This window comes from Triticum urartu, chromosome 1A (assembly GCF_056163025.1).
Source record: "Triticum urartu cultivar PI428250 chromosome 1A, HENAU_Tu73, whole genome shotgun sequence".
NCBI classification, from domain to species: domain Eukaryota; kingdom Viridiplantae; phylum Streptophyta; class Magnoliopsida; order Poales; family Poaceae; genus Triticum; species Triticum urartu.
In genome coordinates, this window is record NC_141873.1 from 529,053,650 (window position 1) to 529,075,465 (window position 21,816).

The 21,816-nt window shown below is 44.4% G+C and overlaps 1 protein-coding gene and 2 non-coding genes across 3 annotated transcripts; 1 reads left to right on the forward strand and 2 right to left on the reverse strand.

Annotated features, from left to right (window-relative positions):
• Window positions 1–4,097: 4,097 nt before the first annotated feature.
• Window positions 4,098–4,201, reverse strand: LOC125533356 (small nucleolar RNA Z107/R87). Its single transcript, XR_007294238.1, has one exon. It is a non-coding gene; the product is annotated as a small nucleolar RNA Z107/R87 (small nucleolar RNA).
• Window positions 4,202–4,329: 128 nt separating this feature from the next.
• LOC125533391 (small nucleolar RNA U31b) lies at window positions 4,330–4,416 on the reverse strand. Its single transcript, XR_007294270.1, has one exon. It is a non-coding gene; the product is annotated as a small nucleolar RNA U31b (small nucleolar RNA).
• Window positions 4,417–4,678: 262 nt separating this feature from the next.
• On the forward strand, window positions 4,679–6,815 carry LOC147992248 (uncharacterized). Its single transcript, XM_087538976.1, has 2 exons — window positions 4,679–4,818; window positions 4,958–6,815. Exons 1-2 carry the CDS (start codon window positions 4,679–4,681, stop codon window positions 6,042–6,044), a joined length of 1,227 nt encoding a protein of 408 aa, XP_087395102.1. The 3' UTR covers window positions 6,045–6,815.
• The last annotated feature ends 15,001 nt before the right edge of the window (window positions 6,816–21,816 follow it).

Below are 21,816 nucleotides of genomic sequence, written 5' to 3' on the forward strand. Positions count from 1 at the left end.
CAAATCCCATATTGCTCGACCATGTCTCGCGGCATGGGTCTGGACAAGCCCGTAACCTACCTTTGTAACTGTCCAGTCACGGAGTAGCGTTTGGTTGACCCAAAGCAAGTCTGTTACCATACCAAGTACATGCGCCAGCTCAGGTCTTAGGACATAGAACATATGTTGTACTAGAGACTCACAAATGACATATCGCTGCGTCTCATAGTTGGGTCTGTCCGACTCGGACCTTATCTCAACTCGGATCCGACTATGTTGAATCCGACCAGATCCTTCCGAGTCCATATTATCCGGTTAGCATCCAATGCCCCATGGCTAGTGAGACCAAGCCATCGACCGTGTCATATGCTAGTCTAGTTGGTTGCGTGTCCACACAGCCCTTTCGACTAGGGACCTTTTAGGACGTTCATCATACAATGCATAGTCCCACAAATAAGTCACGTACTTGCTGGTACACATCATTGATAATGTCCAAGGACTATCTTTATTCATAAACACATAGAAAATATCATCATACATGATTGCCTCTAGGTCATATCTCCAACATCCCTTCATCAAAACTTTTTTTATAGTGCCAGATACGGTGCATGAATGTTGATTCTCATAATACCACTTGTGGTGCACTTGCTCAACTACATCGAGAAGGAAGCTAGAGAAAACATCAATGAGAATTGCATAAGCTTATTAGTGATTACTAAGATAATTTCTTGTGTCGTTACTCTATGCATACAATGCTAAATTATAGCGTCTCTTGGAACTCGATTAAATTATAGATGATTTGTAGTATTTTTAGTGTTATCATAATGTTTTCTCTATGCACGTGAATTCTCATATAGGATTGTAATATTTGTCGAGGCGTGCGTGCACGTGCACACTTACTAGTCCCTTTAACAGTAGGTATATATGATCGACTTCTGATTCCACACACAAACAGTATGGACTATGGAACTTGGGTCGGGATCTTGCTGTTCAGACTACATCTCAATGTTCACAAATTTTAAGAACAATTACGAATTTGAGAAAAAAATACAAAAAATGTAAAATGTTTATGAATTAAAAAAATATTCACCAATTTAGAAAAAAAATCCATGAATTTAAAAAAGCATTCATCAAAGGAAAACAATTTGCAATTTTTTAAAATGTTTGTGAATTTAAAATATGTTCAAAATTTTAGAAATGTGTTCATGAATGGAAAAATAGAAAAGGAAAAAAGGGTAGAAATGGAAAAAATAAACAAAAATAAAGAGGAAATGAAAGAAAGAGAAAAAACTCATGAGAAACCAAAAAACATCACAAAAACACATATTACAGAAAATCAATTAAAAACTTCCCAAAGCTTCCAAACCGGTGAGAGAAGCATCGCAAAACCACTCTAGGAGCAATTCACTCCTGATAATGGGCCGGCCCACCAAGACTGATTGTAGTGAGTGAGTGCTATCATACGAGTTGCAATAAGCGATTTTAGCAATTGAAAAATGCTACTACGGTAAAGCATAACAGTACTCCTTGGGACAAACTCCAAAATTATCTTATGAATCATTTTGTGAGCAACACTAGAAAAAAGTGCTTGGGAGCTTCTATCCCACCCATAGAGCGCGGGATAGCGAGTAAACTCATGTGTTGTCGTGCTAGAAGCCAAAATAGGCCGGGCACATGTCATGTACTAGGTTGAGACAAAATTAGAAAGGTCCAAGTTGAACCATTTAGCTCACTTCTCCTCACTCCCGGATCGCCCGACGACCGGGGGGGGGGGGGGGGGGGTTTCTCCTCTCGTCGCCGCCAGAAGCGCATGCATGCTAACGAAGGTCGCCATGCTTTGAGGATAATGGTACACTTCTCTAGTTGCTTTTGTACGACGGTGGTGCTAGGTGCGGCGGCGGACACACGTGTTGGGGATGTCCGTTGCATAGTGGAGGTTGAGGAGGTGACGTGTTTGTGATTTCCGATGGGCGAGCGATGGTTAATGCGGCCTGTGGGGCCCGATCTAGGCCCGTCTGGGCTGGTGCATGGTTTGGCCTCTGACTCGCAGGCATGGCCTCGGTGCTTAGATCTAAGTGAATAAGACATGTCGTACTATACACCATTGTAAGTGAATATTTGAAATAAAGCCGCACCTACTATTTACCTTGGTATCTTTTCACTCTTTATATATACTAAGATGTGAGTGGTGACATGACCCATGTATCCAAGCAAGCAAATATAGGTTGTTTCCTTATTTGTTCATCCAAACTTCGTATCTTTAAGTGAGAAAAAAATTGTTGTAATTTCTATTCTTGTGTGATCATGCTTTAGGGATGAGCGGCATTGGGAAAAATAATTCAACTGACTAAGCCCCACTCACAAGTCGATTATGTTTCATTACTTTGTTGTACACCTTGGTGCATGCTTGCACTAGTACCTGCAGCCTCTAAGCTCTACAGAGATGGGGAGTTCTGACTACTTCTCTTGATTTTTGGTGAGTGTCCCCGTCTCTTGATTTACTTAGTGATTCTCGCCCACCTAATTGTTAGAAGCTGGCACGCAATAATAATGACACTAGAAGGTGCACATACCCTTGGTGCTGGAATGTCACAAGGGCCACGACCATCCTTGATTGTCAATGATTGCAAGAGTTCCATAAGAGTCCTAATTTCTTGAAACATGTTGCATGTCATACTATTTTCCCTCTTTACACACACTAGAGATGTGACCAATGTAGCCAAGGAAAGAGACATGCACATTATTTCTTTGGCTGTATAGACATACTTTGCTTCTTATCTTTAGGTGAGAATCACAATTGTTGTTCTAACGTGATCATACTTTAGGATGTGTGACATTAGGAAAAATAGTCCAACCGCAAGAGGATCACGCATTGTGAAACTCGATTATGTTTCCGTGATTCGCTTCACTCCTTGGCGAATCCTTGTACTAATCCTACAACCTCTAAGCTCTAAAAATGGGGATTGTGGTTGATCCTCAATTCCTCACATTCTTCAGTTGATGTCGGCGCCTATCGTTGAGTGATTGTTGTGTCTCCGCCTATGAAACCAAGAAGCCGACATGCAATAGCAGTATGTGTAAGCGCCTCTTTGGTATGCAAGATTGGTAGGAATATGAAAATCGTAGATTGTATGTCATTGACTCATTGTCATATCGAATTTTGTAAGAGTTGAAAACACCATGAATCTATTATACACGGTGTTTAGTTGCTATACAGGAAAAACTATGGAAATAACCTTCGACGTGGTGTATCTTTCACATCATGTGTTTTGCGTTACTTCACTCAGTTTTTTAGAGTATTATTGCCTTGTTTGAATTTATTCTTTCTTTTAATTATTTTGTTTGGTATTTCCTTTGGATTTTAATTCATAGAGAGCCCTCTAGCTATCCTCTTCTGATCACGTGGCCCAAATATTTTCCAATGATCGTGCCATGTGGGTAGAGCCCAAAAATGCCTGTACTGAAATTTATTTTGGGCAAAAAGCAAATAAACCCTTTTTAGAAAAACCTAAAAAATGAGGTTTGAACTAAAAGTATTTATCTTTCAGAACAGTAATTCATTAAAAAATATTTCCGGTGTCTATTATACTTCAAAAATATTTTTAAAAGTTTTTAGTTATTTATTTAAAATCCTTTTGGAAAGGCCAGAAATGGTATTTATAGGGTTAACATATTTATTTTCCTCTAAATTTTCTTTAAGAATTTCCAAACTTTATTTGAGCATTTTCAACAGCAACATGAGTTTTACCGCATGTTCATGTCCAAAAATATAAACAACTAATTCACCCTCTCCTTTTCTCTCAGGACCAAGACTTTAATTTTTTTGCTTACTCACTAAATCTGCACTGAATTAAATCATAGTCCTATCATGTGCTACGGTTGCATGATAAAGAGATGACGAGCCATCATAAAAACCTTGTGTTTCTTTCTGAGTTGTCATCATTCTATATACCATGTGGGTCTTATTTTTGCACTTTTTACGTGACATCGTTTGGCCGTGTATTTGTGGTTTGTGCTTTGTCTATAAAATGGAGCGGAAGCCTTTTTCGTGAACTATGCCCTCCAAAGCAAACAATAAAACAAATAAACTTTTTTACTAAAAAGCTCATGAAATATTAGATGTCTCAGTTCAGCGGGATAATCCGCATACAAATCAACTCCTGAGAGAAAACCTGTGATTTGGTCTGTTGAGCTTGAATATTTGCAAATCTTCATTGCCATTATCCAAGGAAAAGAACAATTCAAAAATAATACACGATATCTTAATATAAAATCCCTGTTTTATTTTGATCAGCTAACAGTATAGAAGTTAGCATAGCACCATACTATGTAGTCAAATTTTCATCTACAGAGTCAGATTCATAAGTATGTCAATCAGCACAGATCCACCCAAGCAGAACCTAAGATGGGGGCGACAAATATGAACTTATCATCCTCAGAACTACAATATAGCCAATTCACAATCAGGTAGCTATGTTCCTCGGTCATTCCAACCATATGTAAGTAGGAGTTATTGAGGCTCTCGCGACCGCGGCTGCATCGGGTGAGCGCGCCGGCGGCGCTGCCTTGATCTCCTCCCCACAGCCTCCCCTGCGGCCGTCGGCACCGGATCTGGAATCTCCTCAGCGCTCTCTCTCTTCTCCCCCGCGAAGCTCCGCTGGGCACCATGGCTCCTCTCTCCCAGCCCGTGGGAGCAGCCATGCCTGCATTGGAACGCTCTGGCGACAACGGCCCTCCGCCCCACCAGCCCCTTGCGGCGGCCGCCGCTCCGGCCCCGTCGGCCTCCCTCACGGATCCGCGCGTCCCCCGTAGCTCGCGGCAGCCTGCACCCGCGAGCAGGTTCAGAGCGGAGAATGGGGGGCGTGCGCGGGTTCCCCGCGAGTCTCCTCCCCTGCCCGGGTCGGTGGCCACCCGGCAGCCCTCCGTCTCTGGCGGCGCTTCCGGTCAGCTGCTGGAGTCCCAGGCTTTGATCCCCGAGGCTCTCCTTGTTCTACCGGATCTGGCGGCGGCCCCAACGCTACCTTCGCCACCTCAGGCGGGCCGAGTCGGGCCGAGTCCCTGCACCCGGCGTTGGCTTGGTGGTGGTGCTCGACTCCAGGCCTGCTTCCTGGTGCGCTGTCAATGATGATGAGGTCCAGATTGAGGAGTTGGTTCTACAGTCGCCGTTGCCCGACGGGTCTGCCGGCGATGCACATCTCCAGCTTGGTTGCTCTGTTGTGAAGGATGTGGAAGATATTGAGGGCCTCACTGAAGGATGTGATGACGAGAAGACACCACAGAAGCTGCTTGGTCCATCTTCAGAGTCGGCTTGCATCGGCATCTCTGCTGCCACTGCTGCTCTTGAAGCGGAGGCTGGCTGGGAGCATGTGGAACGGGGACACCGTTCCGGCCGGGGTGCTCCCCCTGTGCCGTCGAGAGAAGGTCTTGAGCGTAGCCTCGCCTTCAAGCGTTGGGCTCGAGGAAGGTGCTTTCGTTGCCTCGAGCGTGGCCACCAAGTCCGTGCATGTCATGATCCATTCAGATGCATACGCTATCGTCGCCCTGGTCATCATGAGAGGTTTTGTCGTGCTCACTCTCCGGTTGCTCGGGAACGCTCTCCGGTCGCCCGCGTGAGCTCTCCGGTCTCTCAAGCTCATCACCAGCGGAGCCGCTCCCCATTTGTCCAGCCTTGTTCTTCACTGACTAGGTGTTGGGCAGAGGTCGTGGGCAACTCGTCGCTGCATGTGTCGGTGCCGCCAAGGTCCCAATCTAGGTGTCGCCAGGATTCCAATGCCAGTGCCTTTTTGGTCTCTGCTTTGGAGTCCCAGTTTGCTTTGCTACGCACGGAGCTCCTTCAGGAGGTTGAGCTCCTCCGCACTGAGCTTCGCGACGCTCTTGCCAAGCTTCAGGTTGCTTCGGTTGTGCCTTTGGTGCCTGAGCTCCAGTCTGGTTCCATTGATGAGGTGGATGAATGCTTCTTTGGAGAATTTTCTCCTCGTGCTGTGGATGGGACGTCGTATGTCCGTGGCGGTGTGGTCATCACCGAGGTCGTGGCTCCTGTTCTGCAGATTATGCCTGAGCTGTAGGAGCTTTGTGGGGAATCAGCTATGGTGCAGCCGATGAAGCCGGGCTCATTGGAGTCCTTGGCCTCACCATCACCGTCAGAGTCCTGCCAGCCGCTCGCCTTTGTGGATAGTGGATGTTTGGGTGGTTCTGTCACTCTCTCATCTATGCCCATTGGGCATGAGGTGTCCTTGAGTGACGAGGTTGATGAGACAGGTGTGTTGGCGCCTAACTCTGATGCTCTATCATGTGAGCAACTGGAGATGTCTGAGTCCATCGTGTCGGTTGCTTCTGTGGTTGATGATGTTCAGACGATTAATATGTTGGCTTCTGATCCTTTGGATCCTAGCCAGCCGCTCACCTTTGTGGAGGATGAAGGTTCTGATGTTGCGGTAACCCACTCGCACGTGACTGTTAGGCAGGTCTCTGTGCGTGAGAAGGTCGATGACATTCTCTTTCAGATAGAGCTTCATAGCTTGCTTAAACGTTTGGAGGCGGCTAGCCCTGGATCTGGCAAGGCGATTGTGGTAGAGGCTCTTAGGAGCAAAAGAAAGAAGAGTGACGCCACAAAAAAGGCGTCCGCGGCTGCTTAATGGATGATCTTCAGTCTCTTGCATTGTCCTTATGGCCTGCATTGTCTTTGTGGATTTGGTGGTGTCCGTGGTCGCTAGCCAAGTTAGCCTCGTTTGGGGTGTTTGGGGTGTCTTTGCGATGTAGCAGTGTGGGGTTGATGGTCTTTACGTGTTGGATATGGTTGTCGAGTGAGTAGTCCACATGTGGTTGATTTGTATCGGTTTTTGCCCGGTTTTCCGTTAATTAACCGGGCAATTCTCTTCTACTTAATTAATCGATGAGACAAATCTTTTGCCTCCGTTTAAAAAAAAATGTACTCTGTTTTATCTCAACTTGTACCATGTGCAATACTTAATGATTACAGCTGGCATGACATCAAAGTTCTAAACGAATATTAGTTGTCCAACAATTTGCAAAAAAAAAACTTGTCTCTTGCAAACTGACTCAATAACTTCAAGCAAAAGTAAACGAATAGGAGCTCAGTAGGAATGTAGAGATTGAAAATCACACCTGATATATCATACTGAGTGAATTTTCGCATCAATGATCCAAATCCAAGCAACAAAAAAATCTTCAATTTAGGATACAGTTTCTCATGTGCAATTAGATTTGAAACTGGACAAGCAAGCTAAAGGTCGTCAACTAGGAGCTAAATACTTTTGTTCAAGTTCGTAGTTTGGGCATCCAAACTACAAAAACAAAAAGATTTTGACCTCATTATTTAAAAAACAGACTTTCAGTTTTTTTTACTTTGCTAGGGCATTTTAACCTCCAAATACATTCCCAGATCATATTTGAGCCTGCGGCTCCCATCTCATTGGTGCGCCTCAACTCTGACACATGTTGATGATCCCACTGCGCAAAGTAGGCAGTTCCACCAGAAACCTGTTGTTCTTCATCAAACTTCATGCCACGAAATGTTCCATACCATACGACGGTAAAGGAATCGAGAGTATACGCTGCACATCAACCTACCAGAAAGTCTGCTTCACAAGCTCTACATCCCATAGTCTTGTGACGGGATCAATAAGGTCCCCAACTTTTGAAAGGAGATTACCCCAATGGATAGTCACAATTTTCCGGTTCGTACCATTTGGAACCCATGCTTCTGTCCATTTGGAATCCATCATCACCCCCATAAACATCATCACAAATAGGTTAGCTCTGGCGTTGAAGCTAGCCTTTGGGTTGGTCCAACACCAACTAAAAGGTCCGAATTCTGCAGGTCTGATCGTCGAATTCCACATCAGGGTAGGTGGTGGAAGAAGAATGCTGACAGAGCACACCCCTGCAATGTCCGTGCTCACCTGCATTGGCTTCTGCGGACTCAGTTGGTCATCAGATTTTAAGTTCTGGACCGTTCCTGATAAGATCTGGTCAGCACGGCTTTGACCTAGATGAAATACTTCCTGTTGATGCGGTGGCGCGGCCTTTCTTGTGTGCTACTGCATGTGGATTTGGTCATGATTAAATTTAAGTTTTTTTCATCTCACCCAACAACACCCATTCCGGCACAATGTGCCCACAGATTTATGCGTGCATGGTGATTTAAGAAGAACAATATGTAAAACCCAATAGATTCCGGCACGTTGTTCAAGCGAAGCGCCCAGTGCATACAAGTTTACACCAAATACAAAAAAACCCAGCACATTGACGTACCAGCGAAGCACCGCGCAAGGACCCACTAGTCATATTCTGCTCACAAAAGAAATACCAATCACAACACAGGAAATGTATAGCCTCTTCCACTGGAGTAAATTGCAAAAAACCACAACAATTGGGGACCCTAATTCAGAAAATCGCCACCATTCAGTTTTTTTTTCAAAAAACCACCAACATTGGGGTGACAGTTTTCAAAAAACGCTGATACCGTGATTTATAGCGTTTGAGTGGATTTCTGACCGGTGGGTCCCTTTGTCAGGTGCCACGTGGCCAGGGCGAGACGGCGGCCGTGACGAGCCGTTAGACGGCGTCGGTTTAAACCTAACGAGCTGCTCGAACCCAACCCATTCGTCCATTCGTTCTCTGTCTCTCTCGCAGGTCTCTGTCGCTGCCGCTCGCCCCCTCCCCCCTCGTCGACCGCCCGCGCCCCCGCCGCCGACCGCCACAGCCATGGTCTCCTGGAAGGACGGCGAAACCAGCAGCGAGGACTCTGTTTCCCCCCTTTTCATCTCGCACGCAGACGAATCCTATGTGAGTTCATCTTCTTTCTCAATTAGGGTTAGGTTCTCTTCGACCTGTACTCCATTTGAGGTTAGTTTTGACCCATTTTGATCTGGGATTTGAGGATGTACTCTATCTGAACCCTTGTAGGTTCCACATACCATTGTTGACCCAGAGTGGTGTGGCATTGTTGCCGAGGACCGATGTGCGGTCACAACTTGCCGGTGCATAGGGGTGTTGTATTCCAAGGCGTGAACACCGGCCGTAGGTTTTACGGATGTGGTAATGAGGTTTGTGCAGATCCTCTGTATGCCATTGAACAATTTTCTACTAGAGACTATGAAATTTAGGTGTAATTTGGGATTAGGCTTATATGTATGTGCTGTTTGGTAATTAAGAACAGAGTGTATAGCTTGTTACAAATCCATTATAATTCAGCTTTTGATAATTACAACATTTAAGTGTTCAGTTCCTATTCAATTTTACTTAGTACTTTCTCCTTTTGCAACTTTTTAATGCAGGAAGGTGATAACTATGGTCTGGTGCAGTGGATTGATGCAGAATGGCCAGAACCAATGCAGAATGCATTGCACAAGATTTGGGATATGTATGACCAGAGCAGGACAGAGATTGAAAGAAAAGAGAAGGTGATACAGAAGCCGGAAGAAGAAAAGAAGCTAATACAAGAGAAGCATCACCACAACCATATAAAGGAAACAAGCCAGTTTTTTGCAACAATTCATAAGAATGTGATGAGGGAGAACTATCAGAAGATTATGCAGGATAGTGATGTAGAGAAAGTTGTAGTTAAAGCCCAGGAAGAGAAGGCTAGGCTTGAGAAAGAGAATATGGATCTGAAGCTAGCACTTCAAGTTATTAAGCAGAGCAATGAGGAACTGATCAACATTTGGAAGAAGGCTGTAGCAGATCAAGGTATGGCAGAGGTGAAGGAAGAGAAGAAAAGGCTGGAGTATATCATAGCTGATTTGCTGAAGGCTAGGGAGCAGAACAAGAGTAAGATCAAGAGAATCAAAGAAATTTGTGATGAGTAAATGTAGGGCTTTATGTATTATGTATCATGTATGGTTGTGGTGGCTACTAATGTTAGAAGCAAGAACAATGTGTGGGTGTTGTACTATGTGAACCTATATTATCATGTATGGTTGTGGCTACTAATGTTTGGAACTATCATGTTGGTTGGAATGAAGTGTGTTGCTGTGATAGCAGAACAATTATGATGTTGCTGTGATAGCAGAACAATTATCATGTTGGTTACAACGTTGTCCACTGATTTAATTATGACAAAATCATGTATGATAACTGATGAAAAAATTATGATGTGCACTTTGAAGTTGAGAAATGATCCCAAAATTACTCTTTTGGTTCAACCTAGCCTCTCGACAAACCCCTCGATGACAAAATGGTTCTTTTGGTTCAACCTAGCCTCTCGACAAACCCCTCGATGACAAAATGATTCTTTTGGTTCAACCTAGCCTCTCGACAAACCCCTCGATGACAAAATGATTCTTTTGGTTCAACCTGGCCTCTCGGCAAACCCCTCGATTACAAAATGGTTCTTTTGGTTCACCCTAGCCTCTCGACAAACCCCTCGATGACAACATTATTCTTTTGGTTCAACCTAGCCTCTCGACAAACCCCTCGATGCCAAAATGGTTCTTTTGGTTCAACCTAGCCTCTGGACAAACCCCTCGGTGACAAAATGATTCTTTCGGTTCAACCTAGCCTCTCGAAAAATCCCTCGATGACAAAATGATTCTTTCGGTTCAACCTAGCCTCCCGACAAACCCCTCGATGACAAAATGGTTCTTTTGGTTCAACCTAGCCTCTCGACAAACCCCTCGATGACAAAATGATGCTTTTGGTTCAACCTAGCCTCTCGACAAACCCCTCGATGACAAAATGATTCTTTTGGTTCAACCTAGCCTCTCGGCAAACCCCTTGATGACAAAATGGTTCTTTTGGTTCAACCTAGCCTCTCGACAAACCCCTCGATGACAAAATTATTCTTTTGGTTCAACCTAGCCTCTCGAGAAACCCCTCGATGACAAAATGGTTCTTTTGGTTCAACCTAGCCTCTCGACAAACCCCTCGATGACAAAATGATTCTTTCGGTTCAACCTAGCCCCTCGACAAACCCCTCGATGACAAAATGATTCTTTCGGTTCAACCTAGCCTCTCGACAAACCCCTCGATGACAAAATGATTCTTTTGGTTCAACCTAGCCTCTCGACAAATCAAGGTCATCATGGCAATCATCAATAGTGGCATAATAAAAGAGCATCCATGACATATCAAGTTCATCATGGCAATCATCAATAGTGGCATAATAAAAGATCGTACATGACATATCAAGTTCATCATGGCAATCATCAATAGTGGCATAATAAAAGAGAATCCATGACATATCAAGTTCATCATGGTAATCATCAATAGTGGCATAATAAAAGATCATACATGACATATCAAGTTCATCATGGCAATCATCAATAGTGGCATAATAAAAGATCATCCATAACATATCAAGTTCCTCATGGCAATCATCTAGAGTGGCATAATAAAAGATCATCCAGGACATATCAAGTCTTCATTACACAACCACAAAACAAGTTCAACATGGCAATTCTCATCCATAATGAGTTCAACAGCCACAAAGCAACAAACACAACAAGTTGCAACATGACATAGTTTGGCAAAATGACTCCTTGGTTGGACTATCAGCTTGGGTGCATTACACAGCTAGTTGCCACTAGCATAGAAGTAATCCTTGAGCCTGTTTGGCCTCTTGGTGACCCTTCTACCTGCAGCTGAAGAACTTCTAGCCCTGTGATCAGTGGAAGGCCATGGAGAAGCAAATGAAGACCTTGGTGCTGGTGTAGTCCTTGTTGGTCCAACCCTTCCTCTAGCAGCTACAGATCTTGGAGCAGCAGAAGCCCTTGATGTGAAAATTGTGCTGGCAGAAGATGGAGCGGGTCTTGGAGCAGATTCTGGAGCAGGTCTTGGAGCAGCTGCTGGAGCAGGTGTTGGAGTAGCTCTTGGAGTATGAGTAGGAGCTGCTGAAGTTCCTACTGCAGCTCTTGGAGCAGCCCTATTTTCCTGAAACAAAATAGGTCCAGCCCTATTGTATCAGAAACAGTTTTTGCTAGCATCTTTGGAAATAAAAGTGCAAAAATGTAAATGTACCTTGTGCTTGTTTTTCCTAGCAGCAAGTGTTGGCTTTATAGCATCATGGCAGTTTGTGTACCTATGTCCCTGCCTTCCACAATTACTGCATGTAATTGTTCCAACCCTAGATGTGTCCTTTGGTTTTGGCACCTCAAATTGGCCCTTCCTTCTTTGGGTCTGTTTTCTGCCCTTCTTTCTATGAAACATAGGTGGATCAATGTCCCTTGTATCAGTTCTTGTCCAAAGATCAGGACCTGGAATAGGGTAGATCATTGGTTTGTATGCTGCAACATACATTGGTTTCTTGAAGAATTTATGAACAAAATCCTCAGGTTGTTGTTTTGATTTGTATATGGCAGACACTGCATGATTACATGGTACACCTGACATATCCCATTTCCTACAGCCACAGGTCCAATCTTTCAAGTTGACAGCATAAGACTTCTCACCACTACTGACCTGGAATAGATCTGGGCCTGCCATCGTGGCCTTGCAATTCCTAGCCCATTGCTTGGCCTCTTCTAGCATCTCTGCATATGTTGGGGTAATTTCCCATCTGGCAGTCTGCCCTCCAATCCTTTTCTCATTGAACTTGACCATCAATTTGCTCCTGGCACCTTCAACCATTGTTTTAATGGGTTTTCCCCTAATATCCAAAATCATCCTATTGAACACCTCACTAATGTTGTTGACTACTAGGTCAGTCTTATAGTTTGTGTCCATGGCATGCCTAGCCCATGTTTCAACAGGAATTGCCTTGAGCCACAACCATGCATCCTCACTCTCCTTTCTAATTTCTTCCATTGCTAATATAAACCCATTTTCAGTGTAAGAGTAAGCAGCTGCATCCATATATTTCTTAAGTTCACCCCTCCTAAAGCCAGCACTTTGGAAATTTGCATAAATGTGTCTTAAACAGTATCTTTGAGGGCAATTTGGAAATATTTGGTCAATGGCATTGAGAAGACCCTGATGACAGTAATGAAGGCACTAATTTAGTCACTAACTATGTTTTACAACTAGTATCCCTAAGTAAGAAATAACGACACTAATTTAGTAACTAACTATGTTTTGCAACTAGTATTAATTTACCTTTTGTGTGTCTGAAATAATTGTGTAGTATCCAAATTCTCCTGATTCTCCACCAGTAGCTATCTTCAGTTGAGTGAGAAACCGGCACCAACTTGGAGTATCTTCCTTCTCAACTACTCCAAAAGCTAGTGGATATATGTTATTGGTTCCATCTCTACCTGTAGCAGCTAGGATTTGTTGACCTGTGTTCAACTTCACAAAGCAACCATCTAGACCTGAAAACAATTACACAAGACCATAGTAAATTTCACAAAACCTTAATATGCTACACTTGTATACGGAATTGCACTAGTAACATACCTATGAAAGGTCTACATCCTTTGAGAAAACCATCCCTTTGAGCTGCCAAACAAATGAACAACCTATGAAACCTAGGGTTTTGCTTGGATGCTCTTTCACAACTCTTGTTGTCACAATGCATCTGCTTCCTGGGTTAGTGTCAAGCACAGTCTGGAGATAGTCTCTTATCCTAGTATATTGTGCTTCCTGATCACCTTGGACCACACTGAGAGCTTGCTGTCTTTCCCTGTAAGCCTTCATCTTCCCAACCTCCACACCAAACTTCTCCTTTGTCTTGTCTATCACAGTCTCAATTCCTGCTTTTGGATCTGTCCTGAAACTATCCTCAACTGCTTTGGCCACATACCTATCCTCAATTCTCACCACTTGGGGCACATGTATGCTCTAATTGCAACTTCCTAATACAAAATGTTTTCTCATTTGCTATAACAGATGCAACCATGTGGAAGGGGCGGTCTTTCTCAACACAGTCAACAATTACCCTGTCTTTGTTGTTCCTATGGCAATGGAAGTTCCTCCTTTGAGTGACATGAAGATTAACCAAAGCTCTCCTGAACTGATAAACATCAGTAAAACACATGTGAAAGCATATTTTCTCCTGTGGGGCAAGCCTGTTCTCATCATACCATTTCCTGGCCTTCCTCTTCTTTGCCCTTGACTTCCTGCCAGATAAGGAGCAGTAGAACACAATCTCTTCATCCAAATCAGCTTCAAGTTTCACATCTATGTCCTCATCAGACAATGGAACATAATCTTCTTCAAGTTTAGCTTCTGAACTACAATGAGATCTTGTTGTGGGTCCTCTTCTAATAGGCAATTTCTGCATAGGTGCTAGTTCAACAAAGCTGTTGGAGATCATAGCAGAAATTTAAAATTTTCTACGCATCACCAAGATCAATCTATGTAGTAATCTAGCAACGAGGGGAAGGAGAGTGCATCTACATACCCTTGTAGATCGCTAAGCGGAAGCGTTGCAAGAACGCGGATGAAGGAGTCGTACTCATAGCGATTCAGATCGCGGTTGATTCCGATCTAAGCGCCGAACAACGGCGCCTCCGCGTTCAACACACATGCAGCCCGGTGACGTCTCCTATGCCTTGATCCAGCAAGGGGAGAAGGAGAGGTTGGGGAAGACTCCGTCCAGCAGCAGCACGACGGCGTGGTGGTGGTGGAGGAGCGCGGGACTCTAGCAGGGCTTCGCCAAGCACTACGAGAGACGAGGAGGGAGAGGGGTAGGGCTGCGCCAACATGGGAAGAATTTCGTGTGTTGGGCTGCCCCTTTGCCTCCACTATATATAGGGGGAGAGGGAGGGCTGCGCCCCCACCTAGGGTTCCCACCCCAAGGGGTGCGGCAGCCCTAGATCCCATCTAGGGTGGTGGCCACAAGGGGGAGAGGGGGAGGCGCACCTGGGGTGGGCCTTAGGGCCCATCTGCCCTAGGGTTTGCCCACTTCCCCTCTTGGAGGCGCCTTGGGCCTTGGTGGGAGGCGCCCCAGCCCACCTAGGGGCTGGTCCCTTCCCACTATTGGCCCATGTAGGCCTCCGGGGCCCGTGGCCCCTCCCGGTGGACCCCCGGACCCCTCCGGTGGTCCTGGTACACTACCGGTGATGCCCGGAACACTTCCGGTGGCCAAAACCATACTTCCTATATATCAATCTTTACCTCCGGACCATTACGGAACTCCTCGTGACGTCCGGGATCTCATCCGGGACTCCAAACAACATTCGGTAACCGCGTACATACTTTCCCTATTACCCTAGCGTCATCGAACCTTAAGTGTGTAGACCCTACGGGTTCGGGAGTCATGCAGCCATGGCCGAGACAACTCTCCGGTCAATAACCAACAGCGGGATCTGGATACCCATGTTGGTTCCCACATGCTCCACGATGATCTCATCGGATGAACCACGATGTCAAGGATTCAATCAATCCCGTATACAATTCCCTTTGTCTATCGGTACGATACTTGCCCGAGATTCGATCGTCGGTATCCCGATACCTTGTTCAATCTCGTTACCGGCAAGTCTCTTTACTCATTCCGTAACACATCATCCCGTGATCAACTCCTTGGTCACATTGTGCACATTATGATGACGTCCTACCGAGTGGGCCCAGAGATACCTCTCCGTTACATGGAGTGACAAATCCCAGTCTCGATTCGTGCCAACCCAACAGACACTTTCAGAGATACCCGTAGTGCACCTTTATATCCACCCAGTTACGTTGTGACATTTGGCACACCCAAAGAACTCCTACGGTATTCGGGAGTTGCACAATCTCATGGTCTAAGGAAATGATACTTGACATTAGAAAAGCTTTAGCATACGAACTACACGATCTTGTGCTAGGCTTAGGATTGGGTTTTGTCCATCACATCATTCTCCTAATGATGTGATCCCGTTATCAACGACATCCAATGTCCATGGTCAGGAAACCGTAACCATCCATTGATCAACGAGCTAGTCAACTAGAGGCTTACTAGGGACATGGTGTTGTCTATGTATCCACACATGTATCTGAGTTTCCTATCAATACAATTCTAGCATGGATAATAAACGATTATCATGAACAAGGAAATATAATAATAACCAATTTATTATTGCCTCTAGGGCATATTTCCAACAGTCTCCCACTTGCACTAGAGTCAATAATCTAGTTCACATCGCCATGTGATTAACACTCACAGGTCACATCGCCATGTGACCAACATCCAAGAGTCTACTAGACTCAATGATCTAGTTCACATCACTATGTGATAAACACTCAAAGAGTTCTGGGTTTGATCATGTTATGCTGGTGAGAGAGGTTGTAGTCAATGGGTCTTGCCATATTCAGATCCCTATGTATTTCGCAAAACTTTATGTCATATCATAGATGCTGCTACCACGTTCCACTTGGAGCTATTCCAAATTGTTGCTCCATTATACGTATCCGGTATCTCTACTCAGAGCTATCCAGATAGGTGTTAAGCTTGCATCGACGTAACTCTTTACGTCGAACTCTTTATCAGCTCCATAACCGAGAAACATTTCCTTATTCCTCTAAGGATAATTTTGACCGCTATCTGGTGATCCTCTCCTAGATCACCTGTGTACCCTCTTGCCAGACATGTGGCAAGGCACACATCAGGTGCGGTACTTCAGCATGGCATACCGTATAGAGCCTATGACAAAAGCATAGGGGACGACCTTCGTCCTTCCTCTTTCTTCTGCCATGGTCAAGCTTTGAGTCTTACTGAACTTCACACCTTACAACTCAGGTAAGAACCCCTTCTTTGACTGATCTATTTTGAACTCCTTCAAAAACATGTCAAGGTGTGCGTTCTTTGAAAGTATCATCAGGCATTTTAATCTATCTCTATAGATCTTGATGCCCAATATGTAAGCAGCTTTATCCAGGCCTTCCTTTGAAAATCACTCTTCAAACAACCGTTTATGCTTTTCAGAAATTCTACATCATTTCAAATCAAGAATATGTCATCCACATATACTTATCAGAAATGTTGTAGTGCTCCCACTCACTTTCTTGTAAATACAAGTTTCTAGCAAACATTGTATAAACCTAAAAGCTTTGATCACTCCATCAAAGCATATATTCTGACTCCGAGATGCTTGCTCTTGTCCATAGAAGGATTGCTGGAGCCAGCATACCTTTTAGCATCCTTAGGATCGACAAAACCTTTTATTGTATCACATACAACTTTTTCTTATGAAAACTGGTAAGAAAACTTGTTTTAACATCCATCTGTCAAATTTCATAATCGAAAAATACAGCTAATGCTAACATGATTCCGACGGACTTAAGCATCGCTACGGGTGAGAAATTCTCATCGTAGTCAACTCCTTGAACTTGTGAAAAGACTCTTTCCCACAAGTCGAGCTTCATAGACGGTAACATTACCGCCCACGTCCGTCTTCTTCTTAAATATCCATTTATCTCAATGGCTTGCCGATCATCGGGCAAGTCCACCAAAGTCCATACTTTGTTCTGATACATGGATCCTATCTCGGATTTCATGGCTTCTAACCATTTGTCGGAATACGGGCCCACCATCGCTTCTCCATAGCTCGTAGGTTCATTGTTTTCTAACAACATGATATCTAAGACAGGATTACCGTACCACTCAGGAGTAGTACATATCCTTGTCGACCTATGAGGTTCGATAGCAACTTGATCCGAAGCTTCATGATCACTATCATTAACTTCCTCTTCAACAGACGTAGGCGCCACAGAAAACTGAAGGAAATATGCCCTAGAGGCAATAATAAAGTTATTATTTATTTCCTTATATCATGATAAATGTTTATTATTCATGCTAGAATTGTATTAACCGGAAACATAATACATGTGTGAATACATAGACAAAAAGAGTGTCACTAGTATGCCTCTACTTGACTAGCTCGTTAATCAAAGATGGTTATGTTTCCTAACCATGAACAAAGAGTTATTATTTGATTAACGAGGTCACATCATTAGTTGAATGATCTGATTGACATGACCCATTCCATTAGCTTAGCACCCGATCGTTTAGTATGTTGCTATTGCTTTCTTCATGACTTATACATGTTCCTATAACTATGAGATTATGCAACTCCCGTTTACCGGAGGAACACTTTGGGTACTACCAAACGTCACAACGTAACTGGGTGATTATAAAGGAGTACTACAGGTGTCTCCAAAGGTACATGTTGGGTTGGCGTATTTCGAGATTAGGTTTTGTCACTCCGATTGTCGGAGAGGTATCTCTGGGGCCCTCTCGGTAATACACATCACATAAGCCTTGCAAGCATTGTAACTAAGATGTTAGTTGTGAGATGATGTATTACAGAACGAGTAAAGAGACTTGCCGGTAACGAGATTGAACTAGGTATTGGATACCGACGATCGAATCCCGGGCAAGTAACATACCGATGACAAAGGGAACAACGTATGTTGTTATGCGGTCTGACCGATAAAGATCTTCGTAGAATATGTAGGAGCCAATATGGGCATCCAGGTCCCGCTATTGGTTATTGACCGGAGACGTGTCTCGGTCATGTCTACATTGTTCTCGAACTCGTAGGGTCCGCATGCTTAAGGTTACGATGACAGTTATAATATGAGTTTATGCATTTTGATGTACCGAAGGTTGTTCGCAGTCCCGGATGTGATCACGGACATGACGAGGAGTCTCAAAATGGTCGAGACGTAAAGATTGATATATTGGAAGCCTATGTTTGGATATCGGAAGTGTTCCGGGTGAAATCGGGATTTTACCGGAGTACCGGGAAGGTTACCGGAACCCCCCGGGAGCTAAGTGGGCCATGATGGGCCTTAGTGGAAAAGAGAAGAGGCAGCCCTACATGGGCTGCGCGCCTCCTCCTTCCCCTAGTCCTATTAGGACTAGGAGAGGTGGCCGGCCCCCTCTCTCTCTTTTCCCCCTCCGCGAATCCTATTCCAACTAGGATTGGGGGGGGGGGAATCCTACTCCCGGAGGGAGTAGGACTCTCCTGGCGCACCCCTTGTGGCCGGCCAGCCTCCCCCCTTTGGTCCTTTATATACTGAGGTAGAGGCACCCTAGAACACATAAGTTGATCCACGTGATCTATTCCTTAGCCGTGTGCGGTGCCCCAGCCACCATAATCCTCGATAATACTGTAGCGGAGTTTAGGCGAAGCCCTGCTGCTGTAGTACATCAAGATCGTCACCACGCCGTCGTGCTGACGAAACTCTTCCCCGACACTTTGCTGGATCGGAGTCCGGGGATCGTCATCGAGCTGAACGTGTGCTCGAACTCGGAGGTGCCGTAGTTTCGGTGCTTGATCGGTTGGATCGTGAAGACGTACGACTACTTCCTCTACGTTGCGTCAACGCTTCCGCAGTCGGTCTACGTGGGTACGTAGACAACACTCTCCCCTCTCGTTGCTATGCATCACATGATCTTGTGTGAGCGTAGGAAATTTTTTGAAATTACTACGAAACCCAACAAAAACATCTTTCTGTGTTGCATCACTCTCTGGTTGAAACAAAGGTTCGACAACCTCATCAAGTTCTATCTTCCTCCCACTCAATTCTTTCGAGAGAAACTCCTTCTCGAGAAAGGACCCGTTCTTAGCGACAAACAATTTGCCCTTGGATCTGAGATAGAAGGTATACCCAACTGTCACCTTTGGGTATTCTATGAACATGTGTTTGTCCACTTTTGGGTTCGAGCTTCTCCGGCTGAAGCCTTAAGCATCGCAGCCCCAAACATTAAGAAACGACAACTTTGGTTTCTTTCCGAACCAATGTTCATATGACGTCGTCTCAACGGACTTAGATGGTGTCCTATCTAAAGTGAATGCAGCTGTCTCGAACGCATAACCTCAAAATGAAAATGGTAGATCGGTAAGAGACATCATAGATCGCACCATATCTCATAAGGTTTGATTACGACGTCCGGACACACCATTACGCTGTGGTGTTCCAGGTGGCTTCAACTGCGAAAAAATTCACAATGTCTTAAGTGTTTGCCAAACTCATAACTCAGAAATTCTCATTGATCAGATCGTAGGAATTTGATCTTCTTGTTATGACGATTCTTAACTTCACTCTGAAATCGCTTGAACTTTTCAAACGTTTCAGACTTGTGCTTCATTAAGTAAATATACCTATATCTACTCAAATCGTTAGTGAAGATGAGAAAATAGCGATATCCACCGCACGCTTCAATTCTCATTGGATCACATGCATCAGCATGTATGATTTCCAACAAGTCATCCTGCCCATGAGGCATGGCTCGCATGTGTCAAGTGATTCAAAATCAAGTGACTCCAAACATCCATCGACATGGAGTTTCTTCATGCATCTTACGCCAATATGACTTAAGCGGCAGTGCCACAAGAAAGTAGTACTATCATTATTAACTCTACATCTTTTGGCGTGAACATGTGTATTACCATGACCGAGATTCAATGAACCATTCACATAGGGTGCATGACCATGAAAGGTATTATTCATGTAAACAGAATAACCATTATTCTCTAACTTAAATGAATAACCGTATTGCAATGAACATGATCTAATCATATTTATGCTCAACGTAGACACCTGATAACATTTATCTAGGTTCAATAGTAATCCCGAAGGCAGATGGAGCGTGCGATGGTGATCTCATCAACTTTGGAAACACTTCCAACACACATCGTCACCTCGCCCTTAGCTAGTCTCCGTTTAGTCCGTAGCTTTTGCTTCAAGTCACCAATAATAGTAACTGAACCGGTATCCAATACCCAGGTGCTACCAGGAGTACTAGTGAGGTACACATTAATAACACGTATATACTTTGTTGAAGTTGCCAGCTTTCTTATCTACCATGCATTTGGGGTAATTCCGCTACCAATGACCGTTCCCCTTACTATAGAAGCACTCAGTCTCTGGTTTGGGTTCAACCTTGGGTTCCTTCACTGGAGCGGCAACTGGTTTGCCATCCATGAAGTTTCCCTTCTAGCCCTTGCCCTTCTTGAAACCAGTGGTCTTGTTAAACCATCAACACTTGATGCTCCTTCTTGATTTCTACCTTTTGCGGTCTTAAGCACCGCGAACAACTCCGGGATCAACTCCATCCCTTGATGTCATAGTTCATCACAAAGATGTAGTGGCTTAGTGATAGTGGCTAGAGAACTCTATCAATCACTATCTTATCTAGAAGTTTAACTCCCACTTGATTTAAGTGATTGTAGCACCCAGACATTCTGAGCACATGCTCACTGGCTGAGCTATTCTCCTCCATCTTGTTGGCAAAAGAACTTGTCAGAGGTCTCATACCTCTCAACACGGGCATGAGCCTGAAATCCCAATTTCAGCTCTTGGAACATCTCATATGTCTTATGGCGTTCAAAAACGTCATTGGAATCCTGATTCTAAGCCGTGAAGTATGGTGCACTAAACTATCAAGTAGTCATCGGGATGTGTCTGTCAGGTGTTCACAACATCCACAGATGACGTTGTAGGGGTTTGCACATCGAGCGGTGCATCAAAGATGTAAGCCTTCTGTGTAGCAGTGAGGACACTCCTCGGACTATGGACCCAGTCCGCATCATTGCTTACAATATCTTTCAACTTGGTCTTTCTCTAGGAACGTATTGAAATAGGGAGCAACAACGTGAGCTATTTATCTACAACATATTTGCAAAGACAATTTAGACTATGTTCATGATAATTAAGTTCATCTAATCAAATTATTTAATGAACTCCCACTCAGATAGACATCCCTCTAGTCATCTAAGTGAAACATGATCCGAATCGACTAGGCCGTGTCCGATCATCACGTGAGACGGACTAGTCATCAACGGTGAACATCTCATGTTGATCGTATCTTCTATACGACTCATGTTCGACCTTTCGGTCTTCCGTGTTCCGAGGCCATGTCTGTACATGCTAGGCTCGTCAAGTCAACCTAAGTGTTTCGCATGTGTTCCGAGGCCATGTCTGTACATGCTAGGCTCGTCAACACCCGTTGTATTC

Excerpts from the sequence above, each read along its gene's own strand:
- LOC147992248 (XM_087538976.1), top strand. The coding sequence starts at position 4,679 with ATGCCTGCATTGGAACGCTCTGGCGACAACGGCCCTCCGCCCCACCAG. Across the intron at positions 4,819-4,957 it reads CAGCCTGCACCCGCGAGCAG|GCTCTCCTTGTTCTACCGGA; the intron begins GTTCAGAGCGGA and ends TTGATCCCCGAG.